Raw genomic sequence first — 20721 nt, forward strand, 5'->3', positions numbered from 1 at the left:
ACCTTTTGACATGAATAAACACAGATCAAGGAAAGCCTGCAAGGGGGTTAGTTCTGCTAGCAAGGATGAAAGACGGGCAAAGAAAGGAAGCAAAAATGATCCCGGGTTCCTCAGGCCCTCCAGACTATGGATGTTGACCTTCTGTTAGCAGACGCATGGAGTTGGGCAACTGTGACAGACGATCGCAGCCTCTCCATTACTGGCGGCAGGTCTGCAGATAAAGACGACTGTAAAAATGCTCAGCGGGAAACTTCAGGAGAGGGATAAACAATCAATTAGGTTTATCATTTGCCGCAAAGGAAGGTTTGCTTGGAAATCTTGGTTAGAATCCTGTGGGCATCTTACAGATGCATACGTCTCCCTCTGTCGGAACATTTTTGTCTGACACAGTCTGGACATATTCAAGGTTGCAGAAGCAGAGTTATACACGCAGTATCATTTCACATGGATACACATTGTGCACAGAGCTACATTGCCCATGCCCATTTAATTCTGATTCGGTTGCACATTGGCTGTTTTGGTTCAATTGGGCAAAGTTACCATTCAACACAAAGCGTGCATAGCCTTTATCAGTGACTAACTTCAGATTCATTTGTTTTAGTTCAATTACACAAAGTTGCCATTCAACACAATGCCTGTGTAGCCTTTTAATGAATACCTGTATATTCAAAGATTCAAACTATGCAGCCCCAATGAGCCCGTATGGCATAGAGGTTGGAGTGTTGGCCTGGGAGTCCTGGAAACTAGGGTTCAAATCCCTCTATGGTTACAGAAACCTATTCGTTGACTTTGGACAAATCACCCTTTCAGCCTCAGTGGAAGGCAAAATGGTAATCCCGCTCTGAACAAATGTGGCCAAGAAAACCCAGTGATAAAATCACCACAGGGTTCCCTTAAGTTGGAAGTGACTTGAAGGCACTCAGTAACAAGAGCCACCCCAATGAAAGAACTTCACCCTTTAAGTATCTCTGAAATATTCCAATTTAAAACGGTGTAGTTGGCCAAACCAGGATTTTGCTAATTCTCCAAAATGAGTTGTGACTCTGCCCCTGGCATGTGGGCACTCAAAAAGAAAAGAAGGAAGCTTTGTGGCGTGTTCTCAGGTGTTCAAGCAGATACGCATGCAATGCATGCGCACCACAGCCAACATTGTTCTTTCTGCGTCCCTTAAGTTTTGTCCACTAAAGGGGAGTGTCCAAGTTTTTCCAAGCCATCACTGAGGCGTGCAGGAACATATGCCTGCAATTTGACAAATTAGCGGCAAATTAACATTAAACAATGGGGGTTGCGGAGGAAATGAGTAAGCAAGCTCATTGCCACAGCCAGACTAGGCTCCTTAAAACCCCATTGGCTCTGGCGCACAAAGCCCTTCTGCCATGGCTCAGTAGCAGCTCTCATGCCATCTGTCTTGGTTGCTGTAGCTCCACGAAGCATCATCAATCTTTTGCACTGAGCTGGCAGCTGGACTGTCCCACCTTCCAAGCGACGGAACACGTCATACTTTGGATGCATCATTCAGCACGTGTGCGTGAGCGTGCGCCTTCAAGTCGCTTGTGAACTCCACAAATTTCACAGGGGTCTCAGGCAAGGCTCAGAAGTGGTTTTGTTGGGCCTCGTTGGCAGTTTCTCATCCAAGAGTTAACCAGATCTGACCCTGCTTAGCCGCCAAGATCAGAAGGGATCTGTTGGCCTAAAGATGTGTGCGTGTGCCTTCAAGACGTCTATTGACTTATGGTAACACCATGAATTTCATAGGGTTTCTTAAGCAAGGAATATTCAAGAGGTGGTTTTGCCAGTTCCTTCCTCTGAAATAGAGCCTACAAAAATTGGCAGTCTCCCATCCAAGTACTAACCAGGGCTGACCCTACTTAGCTTCCAAGATCAAACAGGATCTAGTGGCTTTAGGTTATTTAGGCCCTCGTTAGAAAAAGACAATTAATGCTCGGAAAAGGTGAAGGCTGTAGGAAAAGGAGGAACATAGTTCTCAAACAAGGAAGCCATTATCTTGCAATTGCCTCATTGCAGAACATCCACATTCGGTTCAAGGTTGCAGAAGCTGAGTTGTGAATGGGTGGCGCATGGATATTTGGCTGTGCATTTAGTGGTGCTTTTGGCACCTCAGTCCAATGCTGGCATGCAGTTAGGCCAAGATCTTCCATGGGTGCGTAGCTCCACAGGTGAAGTGCTCCCACCACCTGGATGTTGTCAAGATCTGGGAAGGGATCCTGCTAACATCACTTATCAATGGAGGGGAAGGGGAGTGAATCAGACCATAGGGAAGCAACTGGTCTCAGCTCAAGTTGGAGGCAGAAATGAGGGTGTGCTCTTACATGGAATGCATCCATTTTCTTTCCTCCACAAGCTCAGAACAGCTGGAATTTCATGGTCCAAAAAAATCACCACCTCCTTCTCCTCTTTTTTCCTCTAGTAAGCAGCAGCAACTACAGCCCCAGGCTTGACAGTTGCTGACCATGGGTTTTGGACAGAGTACAATACCAAAATAATAGCTCCCTGCTTTCTGTCCAAAAGGAACTTGTGTGCGCCTTAGTCACTAACAGGAGACCAATCTTAAATATATTTACTCAACACATTTGTGGTATGTAACATCCCAACGTATGATTTCTGACAAGCCTTTCCCCCATTAGCCATACGTATTTCCCCATTTTTAGCCATACCTTGTGAAGAATTTTCTTGCGATCTTCTCTTCTTAAGGAAGTGGGTGTCTGATGTTACCTGTTCTTTGTGCGTCCATTGCCTTTCTTTCTGCCATTTGAAATTCATCGCACTGCAACCAAGAGGCAACTTCTGTTGCTGTCACAGCTAACAAATCAAATCCTGCCTTTTCAACATTTAGCAATACATTTCGCAACTGATACCACCAAACCTCTGCAATACGATATTGAAGTTCTGCATTTTAACTAACCCCAGAGCAACAGACAAGCAAGGCCTTACTAAAGGTAGCCCATTAGCCACAGCGAATGCTTGTGTTCTGCTCGTTCATGGAACATTATCATCTTAGGACTATATTTTGTAGCTTTGGTACAACAGGAAAGTCTGTTGATGGTGCAGTCAAAACTCAAAAGACACATTCCACATTTGTGTATTGAAATAACAGCCTGAACCTTATTGAAGAATCAAGTGTTTTACTCTAATACCTGCAAATAAAATGGTGGCATGAATGGAAGGTGACACTGTCCAAATCCTCTCCAGCTTTACATACTGTGTACAAGTTTGGATCGGCCCAACAATTACATGGGATCTATGGCATGTGCAACATCATATTCCGGATCAATAGAGTTCATATATGATGAGGTGTATTCTGAATAATAAAATGGACCAACCCTTTACACTGGTATCTTAGGAAGATGAATTTCCAAGGAAAGTCGATGATGACTGTAAATCTCTGGAAATTACAAAACACAGCCAGAAGACAACCTGGAGTTTGTGGAATAGTGGCAACTGAGCCATGTTGTACCACTTGCATTATTCAATAGGAAAATGGAGAATGCATGTCTTCTACCACATTCTCAGGTATCTGTGCACATGTATACACTTACAAATCTAGACAAGCAAGTCACCCAAACAGTCCTTTCTTCAGACTGCGCAATTTGAATGCTGCCATGTATGAAAGCATACAAATATTCAGAAAGAGCCAGTGTGGAATAGGGATTTGAGAGTCCGGCTAAGAATCCAGGAGACCAAATCCTACTCAGCTTGGAAACGCACTAGGCAAATCGCTTTCTCTCACCTTTTGAGGATGGCAATGGCATGGCAAGATCTGAATAAATCTTGCCAAGAAAACCCTAGGATAGGGTCGCCTTGGGTCAGAGTGAACCTGAAGGCACGTAACAACAATAAATATTCAATTACTCATCCAACAGTTTGACACAATCCCGTTCTGCAAGAGTAGCACCACGTGAATCTATTGGTTAGATAGTTGTATTCCCCTAGAAAGGGGCCAAAGACACCAACCTGTACTGCAACACCTTGTTCAAAGGGAGTGGATAATAGAACCAGTGGACTGCTGCAAAGAACAGTAACAGAGATGGCCATAAAATAGTGCTTAGGGACAGGGAAGATGTGCAAAGCTGTCTAGTAAAAGATGTTATTTCAAAGCCATCACCAGCTGAAAGTTTAACAACGGATTTGTATATGCCTGCCTGTACCCTGCATGTGGAAGAATAAAGAAAATATACATTTCCCCAGTCAAGTGCTTTGTTTTATCCCTTCTTCCCTGGTGTAAAATCTGAAAGTGGGCAAGAAAGAGACCAAGAAATGGTCAGACTTTATGTGTCACTTACCTAATTATTCTCGGTTCTTCCTTTCAGAAAGTGCATACTCCTTAATCCAATGGATTAATCCAATTCATTCCAAATGGAACAATCCAATTCATGACTGCAGGATGCAAGGGAGCTTTGCAAACTTCTTTGGACACAGTAATGCCCTTCCAAACAGAGGATGGTTTACAGTCCTCCAATTTTTAAATTCAGATCCTGTAGCACTTCTGAGAACCTGAAGTCAGCTGCACCATAGCAGTGAACCAACCCTGGGCATTAATGTATTTCAAGGCAAGTTAAACTCTACTCATGGCAATAAAGCAAAAGATAAGCGAATCAGGACCTCAAGAATTTCAACTGTGCACATACACACATTTCAGACAGAAACAAGAAGAATCTAGGAATCTATTATTTTAAAAACAGTTTTTATTCTGTATATTTAGAAATGTGTAATTTTTAATAACGGCAAAGAAAAAAAAATCAGCCACACCTGAATAGCTAAAGAACTGATTAACAGAATGCAGTGGTATATTATCTAAACAGAAATAGTGCTGATGTGCCGTAATAAATTGTCTATTAGTAAAAAAATACATTTCAGGGCACATAGGACAGCATCCTTATCACAAAATTACAGTAGGGATACTTCTGCTGTTGTTGGTTTCCCCCCCCAAGAATGTAATCAAACTAGAGAATTCCGAGTTAGTCTTTTAAATGCAGCACTTAAAAAGGTAACAACTTTGTGCATTTTCTTTTTTTTAGAAAAAAAAGTCCTTGTTTTTCACGTACGGTAGAAATGCTGCTTTATTGCTGCAAGATGTCAAAGTTGAAGGCTCAAAAGGTATGAGAATACAAAGATATTAAGAAACGTTTTGTCTTGTATTTTTTATATATATTTATATATATAAAAAGGTAAAGCTTATAAAAGTTAAATTTACAAACCAAGAACAAAAGTGGTATGCGCAAGTTATGTACAAGCAATCTATAACATCTATAAATTTTCAAAATGCATAGCAGAAAACATACCATCATGTTCTTCGGGTTTTTTTCCTCTGGTTGATCAGCGCAAAAATAAACAAAAAAACAAAACCCAAGTGTAGAATTAAGAAATATATATATATTTCTCTCTCTGTGTGTATTAAATATATATATATTTCTCTCTCTCTTTCTGAACAAGCAAGTTCACAAAATGTATAGGGTTTCTCAACCTCTCTCAGGATGTATTAGTCTAGGTAAGCAGAGAAGCCATACAAACTGAGTAGTACAGAGAACTAAAATGACATGAGGGTAAGGCATCCCTGCTGGTTAATGTGTTTCTTGTCGTAGAACGTGGTTAATTTACAAACCGACGGAGGCAAATGCACCATAGTCACATCACATGCGCTTCCTCTCTTTCTTCATGACAAAAAAAGGGGAGTGTGTTTCATGTACAATTAAAGTAGACGTGCGTAGCTCTCCGAAGAGAAAGGATTTCTACATTGTGCTAGCAAAAAACTGTATTTCTGCTTTGTGGGCAACGGCACCGAAAGGTGACCGGTTTTATATTTTTAATTTTAAAAACAAACAAACAAACCAACCCAAAAACAGTGACTGCAAGAGTCTTTGCATATTCTATAAAACACACAGTGGTGTTTTGTATTTTTATTTTTAATATATTAAAAAAAAAGAAAAGAAAAGAAAGGAAAACTTTAGTTAAGAAAAAGACCTAATTCAACAGTGGGTCGTGAACCAAATTTCAATTCCTCTTTGCAGGGGATAGGAATTAATTTTTTTTATAAAAATAGACTGCGTTGCTTCAGTGGTAGTTTAAGAGAGTTTTAAGCTAAGATGCATCCGAAAGTGTATGGTTAAGGAACGCCAGAAGGAACCCAAAAAACCCGTGCCTTCGTCCCTGGGTGAACGGCCGCCCAACGACATGTATATACCCTGACCATGGTTCAAGAAGGAACTCACTATCCGTTGTTAGTCAAAGCAAAGATTGCTTAATACTAAGAGAAATGTTAATACTTGGAAAAGAGTGGTTCAGTTTCTCTAGGCAAAGGTCTGTTCTGTTTTGTTTTTAAATCTCAGTTTCACTCTTATAAGTCAAATCTTGCTAACACAAGAGTTAGAAGTGATCTATGAGAACTGACACACAGTTCGCTCCAACAAGATAGTTTGGATCCCCGGGAAGAGACTTGTTCTGCCAGGTTTTGGGGTCACCTGTGGGAGGAAAACAACGTAGTAGTTTAGTAGCCATCGAGAAAAGGTGGAACATCTTGGACAACAATGCCTTTACAGTTTGTTTTTAAGAGGAGGAGGTGGTTTTGCTGTAAAAGATCACCATCCGGTCTTAGCCCAGGAGACACACTTTACTTTGAGTTTTTGTCTGACAAACTCCAAACTGGGAAATGAACTCCAAGGAGTTCTGGTAAAGATGGGCAGCGGGTAATATATTTGAGGGTGCTTTGTGGAACCTCAATGTGGTCCTTTTCACTGACAGGGAACCCCACCCACCAGGATCAAACATGGCAAATTTTCTTTCTGTCAACCAAAAGAAAGATTTCTATTAAAACCTACTAGCTAAGAATCCAAGTAGGAAAGGCTTCTTTGTAAGGGTTCTGGATGGGCTGCTGAATAGTGAAATATCCCAAGCTGCCTTCTGGTGGGATTCAAGCTGAACTAGGCCTTCCAAGAGAAATCTCACCATTCAATTCTTTTTGGGGCTTACCAAAAATGTTGGCTCAAGAACCCCAACGTTTGGAAAGGAGCCCTTCACATAACCTAACTCTGGATTTTGCAAAAAGCAAAACAAAACCCATACCTCATTGGTGGGCAAGTATCATATGGCCTTCTTTCAACTTGGTCCTCTCCAGATATGTTGGCCTACATCTCCCATCGCCCCAGCCAATAGAGTCAATGGCCATGTTGGTTAAGGAGGATGGCAATTACACTCTGAACACATGTCAAAGGTGTCATCTTGGGGAAAGTTGGCTTAAGTCAGCTTCCAAGCAGCTAAAACAGTGATTCCTAAACTTTGGCCTTCTAGGTGTTTTGGACTTTGGCTCCCAGAATCCTGGACCATTGGCCAAGATGGCTGAGGGTCCTGGGGGCCAAAGTCCAAAATACCTGAAGGACCAGAGTTTGGGAATCACTGAGATAGAGATTGTTCACTGTGAAGCTAGCAGGTGTAACTCTCTGAGTTACGCATCTCAGAGACAGACCAGAGGGCAGGACCAGCTCTGGAGGAAGAGTCCTCCTAACCATTCAGACACAACTTAACTCAGACCTACCTTTGCCAAGCAGAGATGACAAAGGGAAGGCTTGAGGACAGTCTACTGATCCATACATCTCAGAGGATTTAAGGATCAGCAGCTCAACGACACTCAGGTAAATGGTACCCAGAGTCCACAAACACAGTCCAGGTAAAACACAGAGTTCAGGAACACAACGGTGAGCCAGATAGTTCAGATAATCTCTGACAATTTGTGGAGGACAGGGCTGGGAATTTATAGATCAGCAGATCAACACAACAGCTGCTTCCTATAACTGCTCTGAGACCTCCTCAAGCTTTCCCTTTGTTGTCTCCATTCGGTGAAGGTAGGTAGCGGTAAGTTGTCCTCTGTAGCTGAATGGGCAGGTCTCTCTGCCAGAGCTGGTCTTGCGCTCTGGTCTGTTTCAGAGATGTATCACTCTAGAACTTCATCTTGCTCTGGTTCAGCAGCACATCCTAGAACATCCACTGCTTCAGTCTTTGAGTCAGAGCCTATTTCCATGTTCTGGAAGCATGACGTGACAGTAAGAACCTTTGTAATATAGATGCTGAAGGTAACATCTGGGAATTACAGCTACTGCAGTACAGTGGCATCCTGATCTATGCACTACATGTCTAAGGCTGCAAAATCCTATGTGTGTCTATGTGGAAACAGCTTCCACTGAACTCATTGGGGAAAGATGCAGAGGACTAAAGTGACAGACACATGGGTTGCAACTAACTAAAATCCTAGTGAAATCAACCTGTCTTTGGTCCTAAACATCCCGCTTCTGTTGCTCCATTTGGAGAAACTCGGTTTAATACATTTAATACAATGCACAGGTATAGAATCCACCAATTCTGTGCTGGTTCAGTTTGTACACACCACACACACATGCACACATGCTCAGACACACTTGCACACTGAAGCTCTTGGGGTCCCGTTGTTATTAGGCAGTAAATTAACCAAGGCTAGATTAAACAGTCTCATATTAATGCCCCAGATTACACAGAGGTTATGTTATAAAGTTTATGTTGTCATGTGCTACAGAAGACAGGAAAGCCCCACAGTTCTTGAGGGAAACTCATGGAAACAAACATGATGTACACAATGACCGATATGCTGAAGTGATGACAACAGCTGAAGTGGAGATTTACGAACTTGAATGACCACGTTTAGATTTGGTTTGTGTACTTGATAACCTGAATGTTTAAGTTATAGCAGCCACAGAGTGAAATTATCTCATGGTAATTTCATTTTTACCCCTCCCCATACTCCAAAAAAGAAGGTTTAAAAGAAAAAGGATTTTCAGCTAGTTTTAGCTATATTTTTACAAACTGTTGGCAAGCAATAGTTTGTAAAGATAAAGGAAGGTGTAGTCTGATGGGTGAGAAAAGTGTATTTGCAGAACACCTTCGTTATGTTTGGTGAAATAGTTTGGAAAAAGACGAAATGTAAGCTAAAACTTTTGTTCCAGAGCTTGAAAATGTGAGAGAATACTCCCCTGGCGAATACTCATCTGGTACCAAATAACCCAATGCAACGCACTTAGGAGTTAACCTCTTGTGCTGTGTCCCACTTTTACGTATTGGGAGTTTATTGTCCCCTTCTAATAATCCATGAGATGAGATGAAACAAGGCAATATATACATATATATTTTAGGGAGAATGTGCCAGTTTAATCTGACGTTTTTCAAAAAATGTGTTGCAGAAGAGGTTAGTATGTATAACCAAATGTTTGTTTCAGAAGGACAGAGGAAACATGGAAAACATGTTAGGAAAAAAGCTTAAGAGAAAGAGAGAGCGAGAAAGAGATCCCATAACCAACTATGTATATATATTTATATATATATTTGTTTTTGTTTTTTAAGAAAAGAGAGAAAACAAGTATTTATTTAAGACACAGTATGGCTTACACATCAGAAGACAGAGTTGGCCAATTGTGAAGTTTCGTCTCAAGGAGCAAGATTACTGATATAACACCACATTTAGTTATGTTAGCTGCAAAGGATGTATAGCTCCGATACAGACAGAAAAGAGGCAACCCTTATCGCACACGCACACACACCCTCGCACATGAACACGGCATGAGCACACACAGATATAAGACTAACTTGGAAAGGAAGGAGACTTTTTTGTTGTTCTCACAGTAGTATAGGTGACTTAGAAGGACCAGCTCTTATTCCCCTTTCACCTTTCATTTCAAGTAAATTCATGAACAGGTTCGTCAGTTACAAAATAAAAATGACCGAAAAGCACAGTTTTTGAAGGAGTTATATGGATTATAAGTGGCAAAAACTTTTTGGATCCTTATTACTTTTAACTGTCCATTCCCTAGTACTTTCAGGTTATTATTTTGTTTGCTTTTGCTTCTCAACACACTGTTAAATAGCTGCATGCAACACATGCATTAGAATACCAGTAAAAAATAAACCGGTCAAGATTTCTCTACGTATTTGGATTTCCCCATCAGAGAAGTATCTGATGCTCTATTATGATGATTATGATTATAATTATTTTTTTTTTGCGTCAACATAGTGGCATCAAAAAGAATAAGATACATCAGTGACAAATATTGAATACATTTTTTTTAAATACTGTACACGTAAGTACATTGCCTTTATATACCATATACAGATATGTATACATTTAAGGGTGTCAGAGACGCTTTTGGTGGTAAGTGGCTGGAAACACACCCTTAAGACTTTTTTTGGTGTGTCCAATATTGCAGACTGCCTTTTTCTGGATTTCACTCAAGGCTGTAACTTTGCAGCCACTTCATGAAATTGCTTGAAATTTACAAAAGAAATCTAAACATTTTTCTTTTTGTCCCCAGGTTTCTAGGCCCATACTTGCTTCCTTTCCTTTAGCTGAGTTCCCTACCAGGGAAGGAGAGCAGAGGCACATGGATCTGTAGACAATTCTCTCCACAATGGGGGAAAAAGGAGCACTGAGGAAGAAAGAAGAGGACCATCTCTCCATAACATTTCAGAACTTAGCAGGAAGCACCAATTTGTGCATGGAATCCAAACAGGTGAATAGTTGCAGAAAGTTCTTCTGCAAGAGAGGGTTCCATTTTGCTGCATGGCCAAATTTAATATATAACATCGGTTGCATTCGTAAGCATGACCAAAAATACAAATGCTTTTGGCTCAGTTTACAGGGACTGCTACAGCCTTCCATGGTCAATAAAGAAAAGGACTGAGAATCAGCAGTTAGAGAAATAAAAAAAAACCCCAATTAGAATTCTTTCAACATAGCTGACAAAGAAAAAGTGTGACTTTCTCATCACAGAGTGTTTTTGCAGCAGTATTAGTCCTTGAGAGAGAGAGACCGAGAGACAGAAAGAGAGAAAGAGACAGGAAGAGCGTGAGAGATAAGAAACAAGGTAGATAATAATTGCACCATTGAATGGACCAATGACAAAAAATAGAGTACGACATTATCTACCTTGCCATTTCGGTTTATCCATCATGATTATTGTTTTTTTTTCTGCAACGATTTTTGCATCATGAGTTTAGGTGTGAGAAAGACACTTGTGATGAAAATGAAAATGGAGAGCTGACACAGATACAGTGATTTAGTAAATTATCTCCAGTATATTACACAGTGTCACCTTTCAGGCAGGTGAGTTTAAATTATACGATAGCACCCAAAAGCCCCAAAAGGACAGAGGGAGGACAGCATACCCGACGAGGAGTCGGAGGATTTTAGAGCAAAAGACCAACCATCAGGGGTCATAGACGCACAATGTGGTAAGCGTAGCTCCACTGGCTTCAGGAACTTTAGTCCATGGGGCCCGCACATTACCAAAGGGCTGAGCAGTGTTTCACCTACGGCGAAGGGACAAAAAGGAGGAAAAGGTTACGAGAGACATTCCGCGGGCTTATGAATGCGCATGCAGCATCACACCTGCAACAGTGGCCCTCCGCATTTGACTTTTGCATATTTATTTGTAGATTTGAATAATACGTTCTCTTTAGATCCACTAGTGAGACTCTGCCAGGTGACTATAGAGGACCTAGAGATTCCTAGAGGGAACACTTCTCTGGGCATCTGTAAACCCTCCAGTGCCATTCTATGGTCAGCTTCCGACCGACGTTGACCATAGAGTTGCACTGGAGGACTCAGATATTCCTAGAGAGCTGTTCTCTCAGGTTATTTGTTTCTGAGCTTAGTTCAAGGTACTGATGCTACAAAGCCCTAAAAGACCTGACATTAGGATATCAGAAAGAGCGCTTCCTTTGCTATGAGCATGTCTGGACTTTGAGCTGTTCAGCAGAGGCTTGGTTGTATGCTTTGCTTGCTACTGGAGAGAATTAATATCATCATCATCATCATCATCAAGCTTTATTTATAAAGCACTGTAAATACAATCAATTAAAATAAATATAATAAACCTGCCTATGGCGTACATTCTACAAAAATTATTAAACATAATACATATTCCTAGCCCGAGACGGGCTCAGTCCTCACTGCGGTTCTGGATGGCAGTCATTATTTTTATTACTGCATCTGGCCCTTGATTTTCAAAACTGGGCTTAACAACTATTTCTAATACATTTTCTAGTATATTCTTTGGGGTGCTCTGATGGGCAGAAAAGCAATTTATAAATACTAGTATTAACTCTCTTACCACAGACAATAACAACTGTTACTCAAGTGATTTTAATACTCCAAGATTGCAAGGGAGGTTTCTCTTACCTTTCTCTTTGTCTAAAGGTGGGAGGATACTATTATCTCGGCAGACCTTGAAATAGATTTCTTGCTCTATTCCCTCTGGAATGGCTCCTTGTGGTATAATTATGCTAACTCCAGTCTCTATGGAGCTTAGGACACCGCCATTGCTGTTAAAAACGCCTCTCGCTGTGGCTACTACAGTGTGTCCATCCTCTTCGTCATCGTCTTCCAAAGCAGAAGGACTAAAATCAGATACACACAATTATTTCTGCTACTGCCAAGCAGAATTAGTAGCAGCAATTATCATTACTGCTACTACAACAACTACTGCTACTCCTACTACTGAAGATTGCAAGAAGAACAGTTTCAAACTATGCCCTGGAAACATTGCGCTTCTTTACAGGTGGTAAATCCTATTAGATTATCTAGATCACCAGAGCTTCAAATAGATCAATTCTTCCCTCTGGGTGTTTCCCAATAAGAGCTGCAAACTGGATCTAACCCATTATCTCCTACTGTATTAACAAACAATTTTGGGGGGCAATTATGTGTAACAGTGTCAAGCAGAAGAGAGCCGAGTGTCAATTATGTTTAAAATACACCATGCAACTTATGCGTAAAATACTACTGAGATGCCGGTGCACATCACAATGCTCAACATTATCATCAATGATCAATAAGCTGATCAATAATTCCATTTAAGGCCATGTGTTGCTTTTTTAGACAACGAGATGCTCCCAAACAACTGTTGAAGGCTTAGTGGTATCTTTCAACCTTGGCTCTTTTCCTTCTGGCTTAAAAAGACATAAAGGAATCCAGTGGCACCTTTAAGACTAACAAGGAAAAGGACATTTGTGGCATAACTGGAGAAAGTCTTAGTCTAGGGCAGTGATTCCCAAACTCTGGTCTTCCACATATTTTGAACTTCAGCTTCCAAAAGGCTTTGTCATCGTGGCCAATGGTCAGGGATTGTGGGAGCTGAAGTGCAAAACACCTGGAAAGCCAGTCTGGGAATCACTAGATAGGGCATTGCTATAGGTATAACCACAGTGAAATGTTGTAAAGCTGGCACATAGAGAATCCTTTGTGTGTGTAGCTGTGATAAAAGCCAGTGTTGGATAGGAATTAAAAATGTCAATATTATTACCTTTCTAGTATTTTTAACTGATGTGAAGCAAAACATGAAAATTAAGAGCAAGGCGAATTGTTCTTTTAAACAACCCCACCTAATTATGAACATTAGTATCAGTTTTGTCTTTCAGAATAGGGTTTTCTAGTGGCTTCTACTGAAGTGTGTAACAAAGAGGACAAGGATGCTTTAGAAAATGCATCCCATAGAGATGAATTAATTGGTACCAAACCATTCTGGATTTCAGCCAGGCTTTAAGAGCTGCTGAGATCCTCCTTGCTGGTAAGGAATGAAGGACTGTTGTGTGGTTGTACACATGCAGAGCTGTTTTCTATCCCCCATGGAAAATATAAGCTATTCTTTGAACAGGCCTGAAGACAAATAGCAAAAGGTAGGCACTCACCTTGCTTATTTGAATGACGTTAGTTACCAAAAAAACCCTGCTTCTCTAAATCTGCTATCAAGAGAAAAGCAAGCTTCATGCAAACAGAGCAACTGCCCAGAAATCTATGGTTGAATGTGTCTGTGTATGTATTTTCATTCTTTTTTGCTAAGGGGGCTATTTGTGAGATAAACGTGTATGTAGGAGTTGGCTGAAAAGCAGGTTTCTCAAAATGATGTGTGTGTATCAGTGTGTATGCCTTCCAAGTTGCCTGCTTACTTATGGAGACCCCATGAATTTCATAAGGTTTTCTTTGGCAATGCCTAGTCAGAAGTGGTTTCGCCAGTTCCCTCCTTCAAAATATAGTCTAACAGCACCTAGAATTCATTGGCGATCTTTCATCCAGGTAGACCCTGCTTTGCTTTCAAGATCAGACCAGATCTGGTGGCTTTAGGGTATTTAGGCCCAATGATGAGAATCCTAGATACAGGCTGAGTCTCCCTTAGCCAGAATTCCTAAATCCAAAATATTCCAAAACCCAAAACTTTTTTTCATGGGTAGCTGAACTAGTGACACCTTTGCTTTCTGATGGTACCTGCACAATATTATTTTAAAAATATTGTGTATAAAATCACCTTTGGGTTATGTGTATAAGGTACATATGAAATTATGGAGGACAAGAGAGACATGTATTCAGTTCAACGGAGCAAAGATGAGCTACAAATGTAGTGAGCTAACAAATAAATGAATAAGAGTGAAATACTTTGCACTCTGTTTGTAAACTGCTAACATTTCACAATCTTGCCTGAGCAGCAGTACCTAATTTTAAAGGATGTCTTGCACTTTTAGAATCTCATGTTGACTTTTCTGAATTGGAAAATTCAGAGTTGTCTTTCAGCAAGGCATACCTCTTTCGTCTGCTGCCCTCAGACTGTGGAATGACCTGCCGGAAGAGATACGATGGTTGAAAATGCTGTCTGCATTTACAACAGCATTAAAGACACGTCTCTTCTGGCAGGCCTGCCCAGTCAATTTTAAATTATGATTTTTTAACTGGTATAAGAACTTTTATGAGTGTATTTTAATGAATTTATAGTATTGTATGTTAACTGGGGGTTTATGTGTTTTTAATTGTGTTTTGGATTTTAGCATGCTGTAAAGAAATAAACTGATGGTGATGATGCTATCCAAGCCTAATATGTCCCACCTTGACTAAATACAGTTATATTTTACTTGACTGTTTCAGTGCAAAACCAGAGAGGTGAACCGTCGTGTGCAACAAATACAATTCTCAGGCGCAGGGAGCAGAACCTCACCTTACGGGAATGGCTTTAGGCACAGCACTGATGTTATTTGGTTGGTATTTGAGCTTGTCGGTCTGTACGGAGAACGTATCCATCGTGCTGTCAAACTCTGGCTGAGACGAGCTGTGTGCTTTTAAAAGAGGCTGAGGAGAATTCTGAGATTTGGATGGCAACTCTGGCTTATGGGGATTCTCATCTGGCAGGAGGTTGTGGTTGAATTTCGGGCTTTCGAACTTGCGTTCAAAGGGCCGAGCGGCACTCGTGTAAGGTTTCGTTGTGAAGCGGTTGTAAGCGGGGGTGACTGTCTTTGGGATCGGATCAGTCCCGTTCACCGGCCCCTTGTCCGGGAAGCTTTTCTGAGGGTAGTAGGTGGACTGTACGGTGTCTTCTCGGCTGGAAGATCGGAAAGCAGGCGGCTTGTTCTGAGGCGGCGGTGGCTCAGGCTTCGTGAGGGTTGAATTCGGAAAGTCTGACACAGAGTTGACTGGAATAGCAGAGAAAAAAAATGAAATAAAAACAAAATGAAATACCAAGACAGGATTTCTAGCCATGCCAAGTATTTCAACAGAAAGGGTTGTATGTGGCACTTCTACAGGATGGGTAGAATGTGGTCTCAGTAGAAGAAACTAGGCTTTTGCTTAAAAACAGAGGTTGCTACTACATTGCAGAATTAATGTAGTTTGATACCGCTTTAATTTTCATGGCTCCATCCTATGGAATCCTGAAATAATAATATAATAATAATAATAATAATAATAATATTTATTTATATACCGCCCAATCAATGGGAATCCGGGTGGTTTACAACAGAGGGGATAACAGACGGTTCCCTGCCCTCAGGGTTACAATCTAAATTTGTAGTTTGTTGTGGCCCCAGAGCTCTCCAACAGAGAAGGCTAAATAGGTCACAACACTACAAATCCCAAGATTCGAGCACTGAATCATGGCAGTTAAAGCAGTGTCATTAATTCTCAGTATAGATGCAAGCCAGAGTCTAGCCCTTATGAATATGACAATATACTTTAAGGTACGTAGGAAATTCCCTCAGAATTGTGACAAACTGGAAGGCAGCTGAATTAAGATGTCCAGTGGTCAAGACTCATCCTGGCTCTACATAACTATGCTCATGAACCATTTATAAATACAGTTGGTCCTCTGTATCCACGGATTCTTTATCCACGGATTCAACCATCCATGGTTTGATCTTGATTTTGCCATTTTACTATGCTATTGTACTTAATGGGACTTGAGCATCCATGGATTTTGGTATTCATGGGGGTCCTGGAACCAAAGGCCAGTTGATACCAAGGACCCAGTGTAGTACAAACCATGAACAAGAATAATTCACAAACAGTACATAATACAAAACAAAATGGCCATTTCAAGTGGGTACTCTGAAGCTTGGGAATTGTTTTGGAAGGCAGGTTTTAGGAGCTTCATTTGCTCCAAGTTAACAAGCTTGTAGGACTCTGTGAGTCATTCCCCTTGTGGCTATTTTTCTCTTGACATTTCTTGGCTGGTTCATTCCTTCAACTAGTCTGTTATTGCTTGTGTATTGTATTTAAATCATGTATTGATCATTGTTTTTTGCTATTTGCATCCTCAGCCACTCTGGAAGTGTTTGGGGGCCCTGAAAAGGTGGAATGCAAACACTTGAATAAGTCAAGAAATAATCGACTGGACCCTGTACCTTCAGCAAGTGCAGACTTGGGCTGAAGAGACACAATAGGGTTGTTCACAGACTGAGGTTGTGTATACTGCACCGGAGGCACAGGCGGAGGGGGGGTCACTTGAGGAACCGGCTCGTAACGCTTCTCGCCAACAGCCCTATCCAAAGGCTCCACGTCTATCGATTTCGCCCTGTTTGGATGGGGAAAAAAGAAGAGGAGGAAGAAGAAAGAGAAAGAAAACAACAGTTCAGTTCCAGAGCTTTCTATCAGTTCACCTTCTTGATACTGCTCTTGGTTGTTCCCTTACAACTGTTACTGAAAACAGAGACAGTGGGCCCTTGGTTTACATGGGGGATCCATTCCAGACCCACCCACCCAATGTAAGGAAAATACCGCGGGAACTCAAGTCCCATTGATTTTAATGGTGGCTTGCTCCTGTGCGCCACGCACGCCATTAAGAGTGCTGGGGCTTGCCGTCCATGTGACCTTGAGTTCGCATATGGCGCGGGCGCACTGTATTTGGAACTCTAATTTTCTGTGGCTTGGCTAGTGAGCTCAAAGAGTGGGGCAAAGGAACCTGGTGTAATCTTGGACTACAACTCCCATTGTCCCTGAATATCAGCCATGTTGAATGAGGCTGATGGGAAGTGCAGTACAAAACATACAGCAGGTCCTGGGTTGCCTTACTCCTGGCCTTAAAGCAAGGCTATCAGGTGCAACATAATTAATGCTGCTGGGACAGATAATGATAGGAAGATTGGATAAATATGGATGGATGGACCTCCTGCACATATTTCAGCAGCACAAGATTAAAGTTGATTCATTCCTGCAAAAGTGACCAGTGGAGGTGATGTGCATCCTTTTGTAGCAACACAGCCTTCTGTAAAGGCTTGAACTGATTCTAGGACTGTTAGCAAAAATGGCTTGTAACATCCAGAACTAAATGCAAGAATATTTAAAAAAGCAAAGGAGAGTTTACAACAACACCATTTAGTTAGAAAGGTTAGTAACACAAACCAAAGGAGATGGCAAACAAGAGGCAGATGACATTCGGGGTGTATTTTTTTTGTCTCTGCATTCATTATAACCACCTGTATATTTCCCTCCTCGGTCCAATTTTGATCATAAACCAGGGAAATGTCATTTAAATTAAGAATGACAGGTAGATATGTTCTCAAGAGGCCAACTTGCCCCCAAATTGGACACTGCCACAATTTGAGATAAATATGCCTAAATACACCGAATGGTAGTAGGTATTTACAATGCCATCTTTTGCAGAAATGCAGAATGCTTAAGCTTCACTAGCTTTATGTGCATCATGTTTAGCTGGTTAAAAGGGGAAGAGAGAAGTTAATTTTGCAGATTTTTAAATGTTCTCCACCGTAGGCTGACATTGTCCAATCCAGTGCCCAATAACTACCGCATTTTGGTTCAAGCCACCTTAAAACTGCACTCAGGATTTTATCTGCACATAATGCCCGTGAAAGAACGTAACAGGAGAGAGGACATTTTGGAAAACCATCCTCACATCAACAGTATTCTTACCACTTGATGCTCCTTTTCAAGCAGTCATAGCTAGAGTAAGAGCCAAGAAATCTACATGATAGCAAAGCAAACAGCAATAGAACAAAAGGGGGGAAAGCTGGTCATTCTCGCTTAAGCACATTCCTTCATTTTTATGCAAATTGTTCAAATCAAACCCTAACCCACAACCTAAACCCAAATCCAAACCATGTGTCATACAAGTCACTTTATAGACCAGCAATTCTCAAATTACTTTCTGGGGCGCATTGGTGATACTGGATCCACCATGCTCTACCCCATTGGAATGGGAAAGCTTTGGTATTGTTTTCTCTGCCTATGTTTGGACATATTAATTGTCTTGTTCTTTTAAACTGTGAGCTGGTTTGGGTCCCATTGGGGGGGAAGTAATAAATAATAATCATAATCTCAACAGGAGATGTTTAAGAGATATGAAATTTTATTTTTGCTGGCCAATGAGGTTTTGGTTGACACAGGTTGTTGCGGATTCTCCAAGACTCATAAGATCTTGCCTCCTGCACATGACTGAGATAATGTTTTCTTTAATTTGCATTTTTCTGCAATTTGTACAAAATGTCTCTGTACAAAACTAGCGTCTTTCCTCTTTGTAAAGCTAAGCATATATACACACAACAAGTGCAACATGGCAGGCTGACTGGGCAAAACGACACAAGCAACATACAATGCCACTGTTTTTTAAAACATACATCTAGGCAAAAATCCATCTCAAATCTCCCCCCCCCCAAAAGCTATTTTGCTATTGTGAGTAGGAAATGCCTTTATCATTAGTCATGCAAGGGAAAAAAAGCAGGATTTACAAGTGCAATAAGAATATTCTGAAGATTTCCTGATCTCGAAGTCCCTTGTCATGGTTAGGCAAATTGTGAGGGCTTTTGGGCCCCCTCTGGCTCTCCAATTCCTCAGTGGGTCATTCTGGCGGATGTTTTGGGCAACCAGAAGTCACTTCTCATCTTTTCTGCATGCGTCTTTTCCTCCTGTTTTTTAGAGGGGACACTTTGGGGTGCAAAATAACCCTCCAGAGTCTTATTTTTGGCTGGACAAAGAGTTTTGTCACTTGATTTTCCTTTTCAACAAAGGGGGCTTGGACTACAACATACACACACACACACACACGAACTACACACAAGCTGCAGAATTCTCATTGCTCCACTCTACTATGATGGGTAACTACGCTATCTTCAGCCAAGAATTCATCAGAAATAGATGCTGAAAGCAAACATTTTGCACATATTATGGGGGGCAGAATCGAACAAACAAAAAACCCAGAGATATAGAAAGAGGGGAGGCTTACTTTGAAGAGTAGTTTGTATAATTCAGCTGATTATGGAGATGGGCTGGTTTAGCAGGCTCAGCGTGATGGCTGGCAGGGACCTGAGAAGCAGGCTTGTTTTCGAAACTCCGGCGATCAAAATAGGAGAGCTGTTTCCGGTAATATTCCTCGTCCTCCTCGGGATCGTAGTGGTTTGCCCGAACAATGTCCTCGGGGGGCTTCGTTTGAGGTCTCTGTGGTTCTGGCGCCCTAAACAAACAGGCAAGAAAATATTCAAAAACATGTTTATGAAGCTTTTCTTCCCTTCAAAGAGACAGTCATGTTAATATATGATTAAATGAATCACTTGAAGTCAACACCTAGCTGATGATACAGCAAAAAATAGTGTTGTGAAAGTCATCAACAAACAGTTGTGAAACTCAACTAGTCTCCATCCTTAGTACCCTACAGATACAACAATTTTTACAGCATTTCCCCCAATGATAAGAATGTCAAGATGACACATGAATGGTTCTTAATCCCTCCATTTTCTCTGCCCCTTTGCCCAGATTTTGCCCCACTGTTGCATCAAACGATGCACATGTAAAGATGGTTATTTTGCATTTACCTGTATGCTGGCTTGTCATGTTCGTATTGATTTTGAGAGACTGGTTTAGGACCGCTCATTGGGGTGATGTTAGGTTTAGGTGCCAGCTCTGGAGGCTGCTAAAAAAAAAGACACAACGTAGCTCAAAACTGAACAGAAAAAGAAACCAGCTACCTGCATTTCCTCTACAGTGTAACCAGGTCCACCTTTAAAAGGTGCGACACCATTTCATTTTTCAAGAACTGGTCCTATTCATCCTCAATTTGCGTCCTGCTCTTTCTAAAGGGTTTGATATGGACAGCGTGTATAAAATCCAAAGCAAATCTATGCTCGCTTAAGGATCTTACTCACAAGCATCCCATGAAGAAACAAAGGTTCTCTTTGTCAGACTTCCCCCAACCTGGCATGTTCCAAATATGTTTAGAGAAAAACTCCCATCATCCCCACACAGCAAAGCCTACCTGGAAGAGGCTATCTTGGCTTTTGGAATCCCAACAAGGGTCAATTCATTTTACTTTGTATCCTGCCTTTATCCTACTATGAGATCCAAGATTTCAACACAGGTTGAAATGAATAATAATAATAACAACACAACTTAAAACAGTTTTAAAACAATAAATTAACTATCTG

At 41.1% G+C, this 20721-nt stretch overlaps 1 protein-coding gene across 16 annotated transcripts in view; it reads right to left on the minus strand.

Moving 5' to 3' along the window:
• Window positions 1-4685: 4685 nt before the first annotated feature.
• The window catches only part of TJP1 (tight junction protein 1), a 249808-nt gene continuing 233772 nt past the window's right edge, over window positions 4686-20721 (minus strand). For 8 of the 16 annotated variants that reach the window (XM_042475437.1, XM_042475449.1, XM_042475443.1 and 5 more), the window contains 7 exons: window positions 20113-20210; window positions 19527-19754; window positions 16693-16862; window positions 15015-15486; window positions 12212-12429; window positions 11197-11340; window positions 4686-6476 (listed from right to left, as the gene is read on the minus strand). In XM_042475437.1, the coding sequence (XP_042331371.1) occupies window positions 6382-6476; window positions 11197-11340; window positions 12212-12429; window positions 15015-15486; window positions 16693-16862; window positions 19527-19754; window positions 20113-20210 (1425 nt within the window). In that variant the 3' untranslated portion in view covers window positions 4686-6381. Of the gene's footprint in view, window positions 6477-11196; window positions 11341-12211; window positions 12430-15014; window positions 15487-16692; window positions 16863-16921; window positions 18269-19526; window positions 19755-20112; window positions 20211-20721 lie in introns of those variants that run through there. The other 8 variants (XM_042475451.1, XM_042475442.1, XM_042475450.1 and 5 more) reach the window with 6 other exon arrangements.

Source organism: Sceloporus undulatus, chromosome 6 (assembly GCF_019175285.1).
Source record: "Sceloporus undulatus isolate JIND9_A2432 ecotype Alabama chromosome 6, SceUnd_v1.1, whole genome shotgun sequence".
NCBI lineage: Eukaryota > Metazoa > Chordata > Lepidosauria > Squamata > Phrynosomatidae > Sceloporus > Sceloporus undulatus.